Source organism: Setaria viridis, chromosome 6 (genome assembly GCF_005286985.2).
Source record: "Setaria viridis chromosome 6, Setaria_viridis_v4.0, whole genome shotgun sequence".
In the NCBI taxonomy this organism is placed as follows: Eukaryota; Viridiplantae; Streptophyta; class Magnoliopsida; order Poales; family Poaceae; genus Setaria; species Setaria viridis.
The window spans coordinates 26343503-26360851 of record NC_048268.2 but is presented as its reverse complement, the minus strand read 5'-3'; the positions used below and the strand labels follow the sequence as shown (position 1 = coordinate 26360851).

Sequence of the window (17349 nt, the reverse complement as noted above, 5' to 3'; positions counted from 1 at the left end):
AATTTAGATCCGTGTGCCTCAGGATGCCATACAGGATTGGCTACCTCAGAGCGATGGGCCCAAGTCCACCCACTACACATTTTTTTTTCAGACCTTCCACCCACTACACATAAAACAGCGTCTTCTTTTCCTGGGCCGGCCCACGAATGGAGGGACGTCGCTTTCAATCTGCGCGTGCGCGGCGTTTGCGTAGGAAACATTTTGGGCCATGCAATTTGCGTGGAAACATTCAGGGGGCCGGACGCGGAAACTAATCATCGTGTACGACATAGATCATGGGCCCTGTACGGCTTACGGTGATTAATTTCCGCTTCCGGCCAGCCCAACTGCCCAAAATGTTTCCACGAAAAGAGCGTGATTAGCTACGAACATTATGAAAAACGCGAGCTGACATTTGAACGGAAGTTAAATATCCTCCCTCCCTGCCGTTCGGATTCCACTTCGACTCCTCCCTCGACGCCCACCCCTCCACCACCTCTCCCAACCTCCTTCCAAGGCGGCCACCCCCGCAGCAGCTCCCCCGCGCGCGAGCGTCCCACCCACCGTCACGGCCGACGCGCCCGACGAGGAAGTCGCGGTGAGTGCCCCCGACCTGCCCCACCCCTCTGAGTCTCTGAGGCATTCTGTCGAGCAGGCAAAGAGCCCACTCGGACCCCACGCTCTGCGGCAAGTGAATATGGTAGCATTTTCAGGAACTTTTGGTCGAAACGGTGCCGGAGATGAAGCTGAGCAAGCTGGCGTGCCCAATCTGCTACTACCCCTTCGTGAGCGCGAGCGATCAGTCAGGGTAAGCGGGATTTTCGTATTTTGTCTCGCTACCACCAATTGATCCCCAGTCTGACTGTTTGTTCCTTTATAGTGATGCTTCTAGTCTGGAGTGTTCTACCTGCAAAAAAGTCTACCCAAATAAGCAGGATTACTGGGATCTTACAGTAGCAGTTGGTTCAACCGAGTACACGGAGTCCATGCCTGCAGCGACGGAGTTATTCAGGTAAAGAGGATTGTTTCTTCTGGGATTCGTTAGCTTGGTGAGTTTGGCTGAAATGAGGGGCTGCAGGAATTAACAGAGGAAATTTGATCTGCAGCAACTTGGGAATTGTAGTGTCTCCTAACTCAAATTAAGGGCATGATTCACTGGGTCTTCTTTTTCAGATGAGCATGATTCACAGTCTCTGCTTCAGTTCTCTGAGAATTGCAATTCTTTTAATAATTACTCCTAACTAATGCTGAAAACATGCCAATGGCACCTCTAAATCAATAGTGCAAGAACTCTTCACGTCTTTATAAAACCTTAAAAATGTCACATCAGACAAGATTTGTTGCCCATAGAGACATAGGGAATGATCGAGTAAATGTCGGTTCAGAAATAGATCCAGTAAAAGGTCACAAGTTGTTACTAGTATCAATGTCTGCTGAACTGTTTCTGCTTGGGAGCAGGGGGACCAAGAATATAACTCTGCTTTTGTAAATTATTAGTTCTACCAAAATTATTTCTTCGTCCTTACAGATGAATATTTGAACAGGACTTCGCTGGTATCATTCCTTTACGAGAGAGGATGGCGCCAAACGTTCAGATGGGGTGGTTTCCCGGGCCGAACGAGAGAGGTCATACTCTTAATTATATTGTATGCATAAGGATGTTCAATTCCATCTGTCAAACAGTCTCACAGTCATCACTATGTAGTTTGATTAGTAGCTTACCTTTCTTTCCCAATGAGGAAAATATGGTACTCGAGCTATGTCAATCAGTACTTGTCTGGTGGTAAGCTGCAACAAGTCATTAAAAACTATGATCACCGTATTTTACTTAAACCTGAGCATTTTCTGGGAATTGCCATGCTAGGAAAAAAAGCCTTGTTGCATTCAGGTTGGGCCCATTTTAACTGTTGGGCTGCTGATGCTGAGGCACCAGGCCTGTTCATTTTCAGGTGAGCTGGGTATTGTTGGCCATGATGCAGCCTTGCCCATAGTAACTAAGAATCTAAAATGTCATTCTTAGCTTGGCCCTAAACCCACAATCCAGGCTTGATCCAGGTTCAATTTATTTAGCAGGTTAGGTGTGCATTTAAGCATTATGAGCATACAATTTTGCAGACTTTCTGAACATCGCTATACCTGCAGTTTGAAATGGCAAAAACTTATTTGAATCCAACTATTGGAGGGACTATTGTTGATGCGAGTTGTGGAAGTGGCCTGTTTTCAAGATTATTTATTAAGAGTGGATTATATTCTCTTGTTGTGGCATTAGATTTCTCAGAGAATATGTTGAAGCAGTGCAAAGAATATGTCGAGCACGAAAACATTTCAGATGAGTATGGCTTTGATCATTAGTTTTCTTTCTGTAACTTTGTCATGTTTTATTCACAGTAACCATTTATTCCGTCATGTCACTATGTCAGTATTCATGCCATCTAATTGCGTGTCCGTGGTTATTAGTTTATTATAATGTCAAATGCAAACTCTAATTTTCCTCTGCTTCTGTTTCAGGAGATTAGCATTGGTGAGGGCTGACATATCCAGGCTCCCTTTTGTGAATGGCTCAATTGATGCCGTGCATGCAGGTGCTGCAATTCATTGTTGGCCATCCCCAGCTTGTGCTGTAAGATCGATACTTGAATCGCATATCACAAACAAAAAATTCTCATTGGTTTACGTGTTTCTTAATTGCATCATCATGTATGTTCTGTATTAACCATCATAAATGAGTGCTCCTGTTGTGGAAGATAATTTAGCAAAATTTAAGAGTTATCTAACTCGTCCTCCCTAGGAGGCGGTGAGTAGTTTAGATCTTAATTCTTGCCCTCTAACTGGTGATGCGGCTATGCCTTTGTAGCCAACCCCTAAACACGAGATGCTAACATATTGAATTAACGTTTCGTAAAAAAAAACATATTGAATTAACAAACTAACCCCTAACGCGAGATGCTGACAGATTGAATTAACAAATTAACAACCTGAACTAACTGGTCTTATCCTCCTAATATATATCATGGTACAAACCAATTCTAGACCAACGTAGGATAATGTTGCGGCTGGTTGATGCTGCTACCTACTGCCAAACTGGTGGCCCTGGACTTGACCATGATGCCATAACAGCTCCACATTCTTCCGTGCACTCAAAGTTATGGCAGCATAGGATTAATTGGCATCCTCTTTACCCAATTTCTCTCCCCCGTACCTGGTGACGATTGGTGCAAGTTCTTATTATATTGATGATGTTTCCACAGGTTGCAGAAATTAGTAGAGTACTTCGTCCAGGGGGAGTTCTTGTTGCTTCTACTTTCGTAGAAGATATTCCACTAGCCATTCCGATATTGAGGATCGGACGCCCGGTAATGTCCTACTGCTAATCATCCACACGTAATGGTTTTCACGCGACAACAAGATATCAACTAACATCAAACGTCAAGTGATTCTTTAGTGTTTTGACACCTCCAAGTCAGCGCATGGGAGGTTAAACTTTCTCTTGGAATTATCTTGCAGTACATAAGCCGAATCACTGGCATGAATATCTTCTTATCCGAAGCGGAGCTTGAAGATCTCTGCAGAGCATGTGGCCTGGTTGATTTCGAATTTGTCAGGAATGGATTCTATATAATGTTCTCAGCTACTAAAGCAAGCTAATGAAAGAGCTGGAATCGTCCCAGAAGTCTATTCGGCTGCTGAGCCGTGCCTGACGGTGTGTGTGATGGGTTCCCCTTGCTCGGGGCTCGTTCTGTATTGGCGCTCTGGGTGTGTGTGCTGTTCCTCGCGCTACTCTATGTTCCCCTTGCTCAAGTCTAAAACTTTATAATTCAAACCTTAAACTTACAATTCAGAAACTTTCTACTAGTACGTTACAAGCTTTGTATCATCAAGTCAGAAACATTTCACTATGAATTTAGGAACTTTCAACAAAGCAAATATAAACTTTGAGAATTTAAACTCAAAACTTTGTAATTTTGTTCAAAATTTTAGGTAGAAAAAATGCACAGATTACCGGACAAAGGTCTGTTGCATGCACCATGGCAAGAACATTAAATTACTTGAAATTCAAAAGGTTTCAAATCAAAATATTCAACACTTCCTAAACTCACCAACTTTGAAATCGTATATAGAAATCTTTGTATTTAGAATTATTTTTTTTAAATCATATATTCCTTCATATCCCTCTTTCAAGCGAAATTTGAAAACTTTGTGCATAACTGTCGTTGTCAAGATTTAGCAGATCAAGACCACGGCTAGTAAATTTTTCTTTTATGTGCGTAAGGCTTCGGATGGTGGCGTGAGAGGACACGGGGTTAGACTGGTTCGGGTAAGGAAAGGCCTACGTCCAGTATGGGGAGCTGCTCGTGTTACTCACGCAAGGTCTGTAATAGGGGTTACAAACGGGCGAGAGAGGGAGCCGATCCCAAGTCTCTTGGGTGTGCACTGATGCTCTAGAGGTGAGTGTGTGGGTTCTATTGGCTTGAGAGTCCCCCTCGTATTGGGGCCCCTGGTTCTCCTTTTATAGTGCAAGGAGGACTCAGGGTTACAGGTGAACCGGGCTTGTGGAGAAATAAAAGAGATAAGCTAAGTAAAGTAAAGTACAAGGAGAAGAACCAAGTCCCCGGGTCGCCACCTCCCGCTCTGTCCTTCGGCTCCTGTCAGCACATCCACCGGAGGAGGGCGGCTGTCTTCGGATCCTGTCGACGATCTTCCTGGCAGCCGCTGCCGCCAAGCATGATGATGATGTTTGGTCATGGTAACTGTGCACGTTGGGGGAGATGGCTGACCCCTGTTGTCCTGCTTACGGCCTGTGGAGCATGGACGTCACGTCCCTGTCGCCGGATACGCGGGGCGCGAGAACGGGCGGAGCTCCCTCTTGTGCCGGGCGGCGCGTGCCATGAGTGCCCTATGGTGAATCGGGGGAGCCGCGGCCACTGTAGCCTGTGCGGTCGTGGCTACAGTGTTCCGCCCGGGTACTTGTGGCGGTCACGTCGAAGGGCGCGGGCGCCTTTCTGCGCATCAGAGCCGCGTCGCATTTATGGCAAGATCGGTGGGGGCCCACGAGATCCGCGCCCTCGTCGGTCGGTCTACGCCCAAGGCGGATACTTGTCTTGTGGGCCCGGATGAGTCCGACCCCCTACGCCAGGGGTCGGACGAGGCGGAGTCTTGCAGCGAGGGGTCGAGCACTCCCGACCCTGAGACCGCGGGTCAGGCGAGGCGGAGTTTCGCCATCGAGGGGTCGGGCGCGTCCGACCTCGGGGCCCTGGGTCGGGCGAGATGGAGTGGGATGCTCCTTGCTTCTGTTGGGTCGGCGGCGATCGTCATTACCGCAGATGGGCCCAGGCCTTCATGATTGTTATCTTAAAGGGCATTAGGAGGTCGTTAATATTTCCCCCAACAATAACTTTATAGCTATTTGAGAAGTACATAACTAAATAACAAAAACTTAATCCGATTCCATGTAGAGTAAATAAGTTGTCCAATGCAAACAAACTACAAAAGTTAAATTACCAACAAAAAAAAAAAGACATGGCTATTTGAAGAAAGGCACGTACCAAACAGCATGAACTTAGACCATCTATATACGGTCTGATCCAAACTCTAGGAAGACAAAAACTTCTTGAGTATCAAGGCAAGGGCCAATGGGGTATACCCAAAATGAAAAATGCAGGGTCAGCTCTTGGGCCTGAAAGAATCAACAATTTAAAATAAGATGGTAAGTGAAATATATAGGGAAGGTGATTAACTATACACATCTAGCAAAGTTATTTTGGAGTCGTAAGCAATATCACCATGAGCACAACCGTGCATGGTATATGTGCTATCTAGTAAAAAAGAAATCCACTCATGTATAACTCATAAAAGTATTGAATGCATTTCTAACATGAAAAAAACTTTGCATTTCAGTAACAATTCAAAAAGCTTTGTATCAGACCAACACACCTCGAAACTTTGTACACCAGATCGAGACTCATCATGATTAAAAAAATTACCACTTGAAATATAGGACCTTGAACTATAGCATTATAAACTTTGTACTACCAACTCCAAAACTTTATATACATCATAAAACTAAGAATATTAACATTGCAACATTCACGACGGTTAACTTTGGACTCACATATCTAGAAACTTTGCATTGTAGTTTTGGAAACTTCATTCAATATGATTAGGGGCTTCCTATGCTCGTCAGCTTTTGAGTAATATTTAAAACACTTTGAACTGCATGATTAAAAAATATATGTCCTTAACTTTTAATTTCTGTACATGACACTTTATAATAGAATATGAAAAACTATTGTATACTTTTGAATATGCATATTCACAACCAGCATTATTTGTATGCAGCATTTCGTATGGGGCAAAAGAACTTTGTACTGACACATACATGATTTTCTTATGCTTAGCTATAAGCTTTGAACTAAAAAAAAACTATATCTACTCATGGAAATAAAAACATTGTAATTAAGAAACTTTGCACTTTGATTCTAGAAAATTTGTACAAGCATATTACAAACTTTGGTATCACAGTTCTCAAACTTTGCACTCCAAAAATACTAGCACTTTATACTAGCGATTTTGAAAACTTTATATGCTCAGGACTGATACTTTGTGGTCGCATATCAAAAACTTTCTATACGCCTATAACTTAATATTCAAGAATAGGAAAACTTTGATATGCTCGTTGAAGTGTTAGGAATTTAGGATTGAGATTATAGTGGTCTATTTCCTAAGTCACTAGTAAGAGGCCACATCACTTTGTTGGGCCCGATGAACCTAAGAAAAAAAAAGTAGGATGCTGCATCCATAGCAAAATCGCCCTTAACAATTTTATTTAGCGCAACCTTATCATAAAAAATCATGCCATTTACATGCCAGAAAGCTAGACGAGTTCCTAAATACAAAACAAGACTGAAGGATGCTATGATTTCTTTTGGTTAGACCTCAACACAACACGAATGGCATCTTCTGAATAGTATCCTAAGTTCTGAAACAAGGTGTGTATTTTTCCATCAGTCGACATGCCAAAACAGTATTAATTTCTCACCTCAACGCAAATGAATTTCATCTAGGCTACTAACTGCTTACGCGAATGTTACTGAGCCACTATTAAGGTCTGCTACTCCAAATTTTTCAGGAAGTAGCACCAAAAAAGACACAACATGGAGCAAGGGAGAAAAATGAATCTCACCTCAACCCGGATTTTGCTGCTGCTCCCAAAACTACACGGCTTGACATATTCCATGCCTGCAGCTCCCAGGAAAAATGTTGGGCGCACCCAAAAAATCTTCGAGGAACATGGGAAGAAACCCGTTGAGCATGAAGTAGCACGTCAAAATGACAGAATCGGGAAAACAAATCAAGTGATGGAGCGGCAAATAATAGGGACACTTCCGATTTCGATGCGCTCGTGGACGCCCCCTCGGAGCTCGATCCCCCTCCCTTCTTTTCTCGCTTGGACACCGCCTAGAGAGATGGATGGGGCGAGCTCGTCGAGATTCCTTGGTCACCTAGGCTTCCCTCCGAAAGCCATCGCCTCCAATTCCGCCGCCGCCGCCGGCAGCCCAAAACCCTAACGACTCTAATCCCACCCCTTCTCTGATGTGGTCGCAGCACCTAGACTTCAGGTGAGCATATGTGCTATCGAATTCATTTTTGGTGAGAGATTGAGGGGGTGTTTCAGAGGTAGAATGTTTAAAGAAGTATTAAACCTAGACTAATTATAAAATTAATTACACAACCTTTAGGCTAAATCGCGAGATGAATCTATTAAGTCTAATTAGTCCATGATTTGACAATGTGGTGCTACAGTAACCATTTGCTAATGATGGATTAATTAGGTTTAATAGATTCATCTTGCGATTTAGCCTAGGGGTTCTGCAATTAGTTTTGTAATTAGCTTATATTTAGTCCTCCTAATTAGTATCCGAACATCCGATGTGACCGGGTTAAAGTTTAGCCTCTGGTATCCAAACGCCCCCTGAGAAGGGGGATGGGGAAGACGGAGGATTTGGAGCAGGTAGTGAGGCGACCGGCGATGGGAGAGAGAACGCGAGAATAGAAAGGGGGAAAGGGAGGTTAGGCTTTGTAGAGACGAAGCGGATGGATATCCCTAAGTGCGCCACGCGTCCGTTCGCTGCAACGTGGTCACGGCGAACGCGTGTCAAGATTTTGATTGGTACGTGTGCCGACGCCGTTTCCTCAATAAGAAACTTGTCGGGGAGGAATATTAATAACCTTCTTATGTTCCCTAATCAACGGTCGTAAGGGCCAGGGCCCACCCTCGGCACCCGTAAATCCCCACCGACTAAATACACCCTGGAGGTACTGCGCTCCGCCTCGCCCAACCCCGAGCGCAAGGGGTCGGACGCGCCCGACCCCTCGAAGTAGAGTTCCGCCTCGCCCGACCCCGAGCGCCCGACCCTGAGCGCACCCGACCCCTCGAAGCAGAGTTCCGCCTCGCCCGACCCCGAGCGCAAGGGGTCGGACGCGCCCGACCCCTCGAAACAGGGCTCCGCCTCGCCCGAAGGAATGTGCAAACCACCACATGGAAGCACGAGTCTTGTGGGTCCCCCCGAGCTCACCAAAACATAACCGATGGGATGCGCACGCTCCAGGATACGGTTCTAACGTGTGGAGAGGCGCCCGTATTCCTCGACGTGACCTGTCGGAATGTCAGACTACACCGTGCTACGACGGCAATACAGGGCTACGACTGAACCGTTTTATCCCTCTGCGACACCTATCATAGGGTACTCATCGCCCATACCGTCTAGCGAAGGAGGGCAAACAGCCTGGTTTCCTGCACAGCCTGGCAAGAAGTGCACATCAACCGCACCGCCCTGTCAAAACATGTGGCTACAGTGGTCGGCTGCCTCCTGCCACTTACACGGCTACAGTGGCCGGTCATCACCACCAACATTGTGCGGCTACAGTGGTCAGCCGCCATATGCGACTCGCGTGCTCGGCTACAGTGGCCGACCACCAAATTATCGATGGGACCTAACGGCAACTGCCCTTTCCCAGTAGCAATACCGACAAGACGTAGAGACAAGAAAGGAAGACGGCATCTCCAGTAGCTCCTCCCGCTTTCTTGTTTTATCTTTTTTACCTTTCTTACTCCCGGCTCATTTTGTAACCCCTGTGTCCTCCTTACACTATAAAAGGGGACCAGGGGGCCCGAGGAGACGGGGGGCCAAAAGAAAAACAACGGAACAACACTGAATGCATACAACAGCTCTCGTAGAACCCTAGCGCTTAAGACACTTTGAGCATCGGCAAACATCGACAGAGACTTGGGAACCAACTTCCCTCTCTCGCCCGTTTGTAGCCCCTACTACAAACTTGGTACGAGTAACACGAGCAGCCATCCACACTGGACGTAGGGCTATTCCTACCCCAACCATTCTAATCCTCGTGCCCTCCCGTACAGCCATTCGAGCCTAACGCGCAGAGAAAACAAATTTACTAAGCCGGTAGTCTCGACCCGTGATTCTTGACACCAACAGTTGGCGCACCAGGTAGGGGAACTTTGCGCGTTCGACATTCATCACTGGCTTCGGAAAGCCAACAACGACATCGGCTTCGCTCCGAGATCCCATGTCCATTTTGGGAGCTTAGACTTCCCCGCCACGGGAGAGGGAATTACTCTTATTCCTCTTCCCATCCAGCCCACTCACCCCGTCATCCCCGGCTCCACCGCCGGGACGATGGGGAGTTATCGGGCACGTAGCACAGGGCCCTCTTTGGAAGAGCGGCCCTTTGGTCTGCTCAACGCCACCGCGACTTAAGTTCGTTTCCTGGCACGATCCATGATCACGCCACCCACGGACGACGAGTTTGTGGGCATGACAGAGCATGCCTCGGGGGCTGTCTTGCCTCTCCTTGCGGAGAGGCCGGAAATGACCTCCGACGCTGGCTCCGCCAACGGAAGCCACCACCCCTCGCGCGAGTGCTTCATGGCCGACGCACAGTCCGTGAGGGCCAGCGATGACGATGACGAAGGGGAGCAGCATACTCCCTCACCCAACTCCGCAGCCGCAGCCAGAGCACACGCCAGGGTCTTGGCGCAGCCTCGGTTGCCGGAGGAACGCGCGGTGCTCGAGTAGGAGATCGAGCACCACCGCAACGAGGGCGGAGCGCGCCATCAGGCCCGCGACGTCCACCGGTGCATCACGGGGATGAGGATCGTCCCAACTCTTCGCACGTGCCAGCCAGAACATCGCCACCGCGGCAGCCCTACTCCGACAACTCCCCGAGCCGACAACGCCTGAGGAGCAACAGGCCCACCAAGAGGTACGCAACCTGGTTGAGTGTGCAGCAGTCCAGCAGGCAGAGAGCTCCGCGTCCCGGCGACGTGGACACGACGCCAGCAGGGTCACACCCTTCGTGCCTCTCAAGAGGCGTGGAGGGTCTGTCCACCAACCTTCCTCCCACGGGGGAAACCGGGCCTCGACTGTTCGACGGACTCCACCACGTGCGGGCGGCGGAACCCTATCCGTCCACCAACGCGTCGGTCCCGTCCGTGATGCACGCGACACCTTGGATGCACGAAGACGCCCCCGTGCGGGCAGGGAGGACGAAACCGACCGCGGCTACCACGTACGCCGTGGCGGCCGCTACGACAGCGGAGAAGACCGGAGCCCGAGCCCTGACCCAGCGGAGCCCAAGGCTTTCTCCGCGCGGATCCTCAACGCGCCGTTCCCGGCGTGCTTCAGGCCACCCTCCAACATCACCAAATACTCCGGGGAGACGAACCCCAAACTTTGGCTCAACGACTACCGGCTTGCCTATCAGGCTGGTAGGGTGGATGATGACATGTTCATCATCCGCAACCTTCCTCTGTTCCTAGCTGACTCCGCACGAGCATGGCTAGAACACCTTCCGTCAGGTCGGATCCGAAACTGGAACGACCTGAAGGACATCTTCATGGGAAACTTCCAGGGCACGTACATGCGCCCTGGAAACTCCTGGGACCTCCGGAGCTGCCGCCAGCGGTCGGATGAGACTCTCCGAGAGTACATCCGACGCTTCTCCAGGAAGCGCAATGAGCTCTCCAACGTCGCCGATGCCGATGTCATGGGAGCCTTCTTGGCAAGGACCTCCTGTAGGTCTCTGGTCCACGAACTGGGACGCATGGGCCCACGGACCACCAAGGAGCTCCTCGACATCGCCACCAACTTCGCCTCGGGCAAGGAGGCCATCGAGGCAATATTCGATCGATCCAAGGGCAAGGCAAAGCGGGAGGAGGATGCCGACGAAGGCACCTCCAACCTCCAGAAGAAGAAGAAGAACAAGCAGCGGTGCGAGGACTCCCTCGTGGCCGTTGCCGAACGCAAGAGTGGACGCCCCCTCCCCCCTGAGGGGACCCGAGGCCATTTCGACAAGCTGCTCGAGGGTCTGTGTCCGAACCACGAGTTCCCCATCAAGCACGCCTACAAAGACTGCAACCTCATGGAGAGATTCTTTGTCAGCAACTCCATGAAGGGCGACCGGAGAAGGAAACCCGAGGAGGAGGGGAAGAACGCTGGAGAAAAGGAGGACAACTTCCCGAACGTCGATGGTTGCTTCATGATCTTCGACGGATCGGCGGCCTACGACTCTAGGCGCCGCCAAAAGCTGGAATGTCACGAGGTCTACGCGGCCGACCCTGCCACCCCGGTCTTCCTCAACTGGTCAAGGTCCGCCATAACCTTCGACCGTTCCGATCACCCGGAACACTTCCCACAGCCGGGCGCTACCCTCTCATCGTCGATCCCATCATCAGCACAAAGCGCCTTACCAAGGTGATGATGGATGGAGGTAGCGGCCGCAACATCCTCTACGTCGAAACCCTCGACGACATGGGGATCGACCGATCCCGTCTCCGCCCCAGCGAAGCACCCTTCCACGGCATTGTGCCGGGGAGATGGGCAATGCCCCTCGGGCAAATCAACTTGCCCGTTACCTTTGGGAATCCTTCCAACTTCAGGAAGGAGACCCTCACGTTCGAGGTGGTAGGTTTCTGCGGAACCTACCACGCCATCCTGGGACGACCATGCTACGCCAAGTTCATGGCCATCCCCAACTACACCTACCTCAAGCTCAAGATGCCGGGACCTAACAGGGTCATCACTATCGGCACGTCCTTCCAGAAGGCCTACGATTGCAACGTCGAGTGCTGCGAATATGCCTCGGCTATCACTGCCTCGGAGGACCGCGCGGTCCAGCTCATGGAGGACGCCAAGGACTCGCCTGACTCCAAACGATCTTCCAGCTCTTTCGAAGACACGGAGGGCATGAAGGAGATCCCTCTCGGCCTCGACAGCTCCGACGGTAGGGTGGTGCGCATAGGAGCCACCCTATCCCCCAAATAGGAAAGCGCGCTCGTCGACTTCCTCCGTGCAAACAACGATGTTTTTGCGTGGAAACCCTCGAATATGCCAGGCATCCCGAAGGAAGTCGCCGAGCACTCCTCGAACATCAAGGCCGGATCCAAACCAGTGAAACAAGGGTTGCGCCACTTTGACGAGGAGAGGCGCAGGGCCATCGGCGAGTAGCTTTAGAAGCTTTTGGTGGCCGGGTTCATCAAGGAAGTGTACCACCATGAGTGGTTAGCCAACCTTGTTCTTGTACAAAAAAAAGAATGGGAATTGGATAATGTGTGTTGACTATATAGGTCTCAACAAGGCATGCCTGAAGGATCCCTTTCCTTTGCGGGGCATGGATCAGATAGTTGACTCAACCTCGGGGTGCGAAACCCTCAGCTTCCTCGACACGTACTCCAACTACCATCAAATCACGATGAAAGAATCCAACCAGCTCGCGACCTCTTTCATCACCCCGTTTGGATCTTTCTGCTACATCACGATGCCGTTCGGCCTCAAAAACGTGGGGGCTACATATCAGCGATGTATGCTCAAATGTTTTGGGGACCTCATTGGGCGAACCGTTGAGGCCTACGTGGACGATATTGTGGTCAAATCCAAGTTCGGCGACCAGCTCATCCTCGACCTTGAACTGGCCTTCAAAAGGCTAAGAGACAAGCACATCAAACTCAACCCCAAAAAATGTGTTTTTAGGGTTCCGAGGGGCATGCTGCTTGGCTTCATCGTCTCCAAGCGCGGCATTGAAGTTAATCCGGAGAAGATATCGGCCATCATCAGCATGGGACCGATCCGAAACCTGAAGGGAGTACAACGCGTCACGGGATGCCTCGCGGCCCTAAGCCACTTCATCTCACGCCTCGACGAACGAGGACTCCCCCTCTACCGACTCCTAAAGAAAACCGACCACTTCGCGTGGACCACCGAGGCTCAGGAGGCGCTTGATCGGCTCAAGCAAATCCTGATAACGGCCCCGATCTTGGTCCCGCCGACCGACAAGGAACCACTCCTGCTCTACATCGCGGCTACCACATAGGTGGTAAGCGCTGCCCTGGTGGTGGAGCGAGAGGAGGAAGGGCATACCCTCAAGGTACAGTACCCGGTGTACTTCATTAGCAGGGTCTTGTCCGACTCCAAGACCCATTACCCCCAAATCCAAAAGCTCCTATACGCGGTCCTCATCACGAAGAGGAAACTGTGCCACTACTTCGGCTCTCACCCTGTGACAGTCGTATCATCCTTCCCCCTCGGAGAGGTGATCCAAAACCAGGACGCAACGGGAAGAATTGCGAAGTGGGCACTCGAGCTCATGGACCAAGGCATCACCTACGCCTCCCGAACAGCCATTAAGTCCCAAGTGCTCGCCGACTTCATCGCATGGACGGAGGTCCAGACACCATCGGCGCCGGTGGAGCAGGAGTACTGGACGATGTGCTTCGACGGGTCACTGATAAAAACTGGTGCCGGAGCAGGCCTTGTCTTCATCTCCCCCCTCGGCGTGCGCTTAAGCTAGTTGTCAACCAAGTCATGAAGGAGTCAAGCTGTCACGACCCTAAGATGATGGCGTACTGCCACGCAGTCCGCCAGCTCAAGGACAAGTTCGACGGTCTTGAGCTCAACCACATCGCAAGACGCTTCAATGAGGCAGCCGACAAACTGGCAAAAGCAACATCTGGCCGGAGGCTAGTCCCCACCGGCGTCTTTGTCAGTAACTTGCATAAGCCCTCGGTCCGCTATGAAGAACCAGGAGAGGCCGGCAACGAGCCACCTGTCCCGGACCCGGAGGCCGACCCCACCGACCCCGAGGTTATGTAGATCGACACAGAACCAGCAAAAGAGCCTGACCCTTTGCCTGACTGGAGAGCTCCGTACCTCGACTACCTCATCCGCAAGTCACTCCCGACGGACAAGACAGAAGCGCGGAGGATTGCCCGTCGCGCCAAGTCCTTCGTCATCATCGACCAAGAGCTCTACAAGCAAGGCCATACCGGGATCCTACAACGCTGCATCCCCTCCGATCAAGGAAGGTCGCTGCTCCATGACATCCACGCCGGGGCCTGCGGTCACCATGCCGCACCAAGAACCCTCGTCGGGAACGCTTTCCGACAAGGCTTCTACTGGCCGACGGTAGTCGCCGACACCACCCGCGTGGTACGCACCTACGAGGGATGCCAATTCTACGCCCGACAAACTCATCTACCTGTCCAAGCACTCCAGACCATCCCCATCACGTGGTCCTTTGTGGTCTGGGGTCTAGACCTTGTCGGGCCCTTCAAGAAAGCACTCGGGGGCTTCACCCACCTACTCGTCGCCGTCGAAAAATTCACGAAGTGGATCGAGGCTCGACCGATCACGCAGATCAAATCCGAGCAAGCGGTGCAATTCTTCACCGACATCACTCATCGCTTCGGAATCCCCAACTCCATCATCACGGACAACGGCACGCAGTTCACCGTGAAAAAATTCCTCAGTTTCTGCGACGATCACCACATCCGTGTGGACTGGTCGGCTATGGCACATCCCTGTACGAACGGACAAGTTGAGAGGGCTAGTGGCATGATACTCCAGGATCTCAAGCCACGGATCTTCAACCGCCTCAACAAGTTCGGTGGCTGATGGGTTGAGGAACTCCCCGCGGTCCTATGGAGCCTGAGGACGACCCCCAGCAAGGCAAATGGCTTCGCCCCATTCTTCATGGTCTATGGGACCGAGGCAATCCTGCCTACCGACTTGGAGTATGGGTCACCGAGGGTCAGAGCGTATGACGAACGAGGAAACCAAACATCCCTCGCGGACGCGCAAGACCAGCCGGACGAAGCACGAGATGTGGCCCTGCTACACTCGGCCAAGTACCAGCAAGCCTTGCAACGGTACCACAGCCGTAAGGTACGGGGCCGAGCTTTCAACGTCGGTGACTTAGTGCTCCGCCTCATCCAGAGATACAAGGGTCGGCACAAGCTGACCCTACCGTGGGAAGGTCCGTTTGTCGTTGCACAAGTACTGCGACCAGACATGTACAAACTAGCAACCCGCGATGGGAAAATCCTCACCAACGCTTGGAACATCGAACAGCTAAGTCGCTTCTACCCTTAGTTGTCATTTCTAAAGCTATATACGTACTTCCACTATTTGTTTGTGAAAAAAGTTGTTTCTGGTCGTTTTCGCTAAAGTTTCCTTCCAAGATTAGGAATATCCGACCCTAGCTCTCGCCCAGGGTCGAATATCCGTCGGGGGCTATCAAGGGCTCTGGCCCAAGACACTTGGCGTCTTCTCAAAACACCGCATTTTTCCAAACCGACCCTCTTCCTAAACGTTTGGGCGCGGGAGGAGAAGAGTGTGCGAACGACGCTCGGGCAAGACCGATCAGACTGCGAGAAACCTTCGCCTCCGACGGCTACGGTGCCTTTGCTCATCGGCGCTTCCCGACCCGTCCGACTCGCATTCTGATCTTTCCGAACCCAAAAACATAGAAAGAGGATCGAAAACTTTTTTCGAAAAAATGCATAAACAAAAAGGCCACTCCGTCCAACGCAAAAGCAAGTTTAGAGTTACTTAATTCTTTACATATTTTTGGGGCACCTCTACCCGATACAGATTTTCTTCAAGGACGCTCAGGCGGGACGACCTCTTCCTCCAAGGCCTCCGCGGGAGCAGCCACCAACGCATCGACCTCGTCCAGCTTGGCTTTAGTATAGAAGGAGGTGTAGCCCTCGCTCATCAGCTGGAAGTTGAGGCCGGCGTAGTGGGAGCTGAACACGCCAAAGGCCCGCTTCACGCCGATGCAGAGCGCATCCCGAGCAACCTCGCGCGCCCGCCGGCACGTCCCGAGGACACGAGCCGCCCGCGAACTCGTCCCCTCCTCCTGGATGACTTCGAGGTCTTCGCAGACCATGCCGACGGCGCTCCACAGGTTGGCGAGCTCGATGTGCTCCTCCTCGGTGGCGGCTCTCAATCGAGCAAGGTCACCGTCAAGGCCTGCTCAAACCACAAGAAAAAATCAGGACCAACGGTACACGCCGGGACAAGCAAGAGGGAAAAGAACGATGAAGTCCTTACTATCAGCGCGGGCTCGCTGCTCGCATTCCCGGACAAGCCCTTGGGACACCGCGGCCTGAAGCCCCTGCACTTGCCCCCGGAGTTGGCTGACCTCTTCCACAAGATCAGCCGCCACCCACTAGACCTCAACCTTCCGACCCACCTCAACGTCGTGCTCCTGCCGAGCTGCGTCACGCTCTTGGCGGGCCGTGTCGCGCTCCTCCCAAGCCACGTGGTGCTCACGCCGGATGCGCTCGACGGTCTTCTGAAGGGCTTCGTGCTCCTTCTTAACCTGGGCGAGCTCCTCGGCGTCTTGGCGGGCCTTCTTGGTGGTGACCTGGAGCTTGTCCTCCGCCCTCTTAGCGCCCACTTGCACCTCCTTCTCCTGCGCGCGCAGGTGAGCCACTGTCTCACCAAGGGCGGCGGCAGCCTGGTGGGCAGCGGCGAGCTGTCCAGTCAGCTCCCTGTTCCGCCGCGCCTCCTCAGAAAGACATTCCCAGACCCCCCCTTTCACGCCGGAGGAACTCGGACTTCCTCCGGCTGCAGTCCCTGAGGGCCTGCAGGACGATCTGCGCTTGAAACTCGTTTAGAGAAAAAAGGAGCAGAGAAGAGAAAAATGACCGCCGAAAAGAACACCATACCTGACCGGCAGGGGCGACAATGTCACGCAGCTTTCCCACCGTAGAGGACAGGGCGGCATGAACATCTTCGAGCCCGCCCTGCACCTCCAGCCACCTCTCCTGCTCCCCGACGTCATCAAGGATGACGAGGGGCTTCTCCGGGTCTCCACGGAGGGCCCAACGCATGGTCGGTCCTCCCCACACATTGGGATCATGTCCAGACCTGAAGATGGCGCGGGACGACTCCCCAATCAACGTCGATGGCCTCTCGACCGACGCCGACGATCCTTTCGGAGTGGGAACCACTACCTCTGTTTCCGCCCCCAGGGCAGGCACCGCCGTCTCCACGTCCACCGTCGGAG

The 17349-nt window shown here is 51.6% G+C and overlaps 1 protein-coding gene, 1 long non-coding RNA gene and 1 pseudogene across 2 annotated transcripts; 2 read left to right on the top strand and 1 right to left on the bottom strand.

Annotated features, from left to right (window-relative positions):
• The first annotated feature begins 399 nt into the window (after window positions 1-399).
• Window positions 400-3834, top strand: LOC117859931 (uncharacterized methyltransferase At1g78140, chloroplastic). The gene is made up of 8 exons (XM_034743127.2): window positions 400-577; window positions 693-787; window positions 860-991; window positions 1524-1605; window positions 2122-2312; window positions 2488-2599; window positions 3228-3332; window positions 3484-3834. Exons 2-8 carry the CDS (start codon window positions 720-722, stop codon window positions 3622-3624), a joined length of 831 nt encoding a protein of 276 aa, XP_034599018.1. The 5' UTR covers window positions 400-577; window positions 693-719; the 3' UTR covers window positions 3625-3834.
• Window positions 3835-5403: 1569 nt separating this feature from the next.
• Window positions 5404-7626, bottom strand: LOC117859932 (uncharacterized). The gene is made up of 2 exons (XR_004641338.2): window positions 7160-7626; window positions 5404-5653 (listed from the first exon to the last, which is right to left on the bottom strand). It is a non-coding gene; the product is annotated as an uncharacterized lncRNA (long non-coding RNA).
• Window positions 7627-13889: 6263 nt separating this feature from the next.
• Window positions 13890-15425, top strand: LOC117861848 (uncharacterized; annotated as a pseudogene).
• Window positions 15426-17349: the final 1924 nt, after the last annotated feature.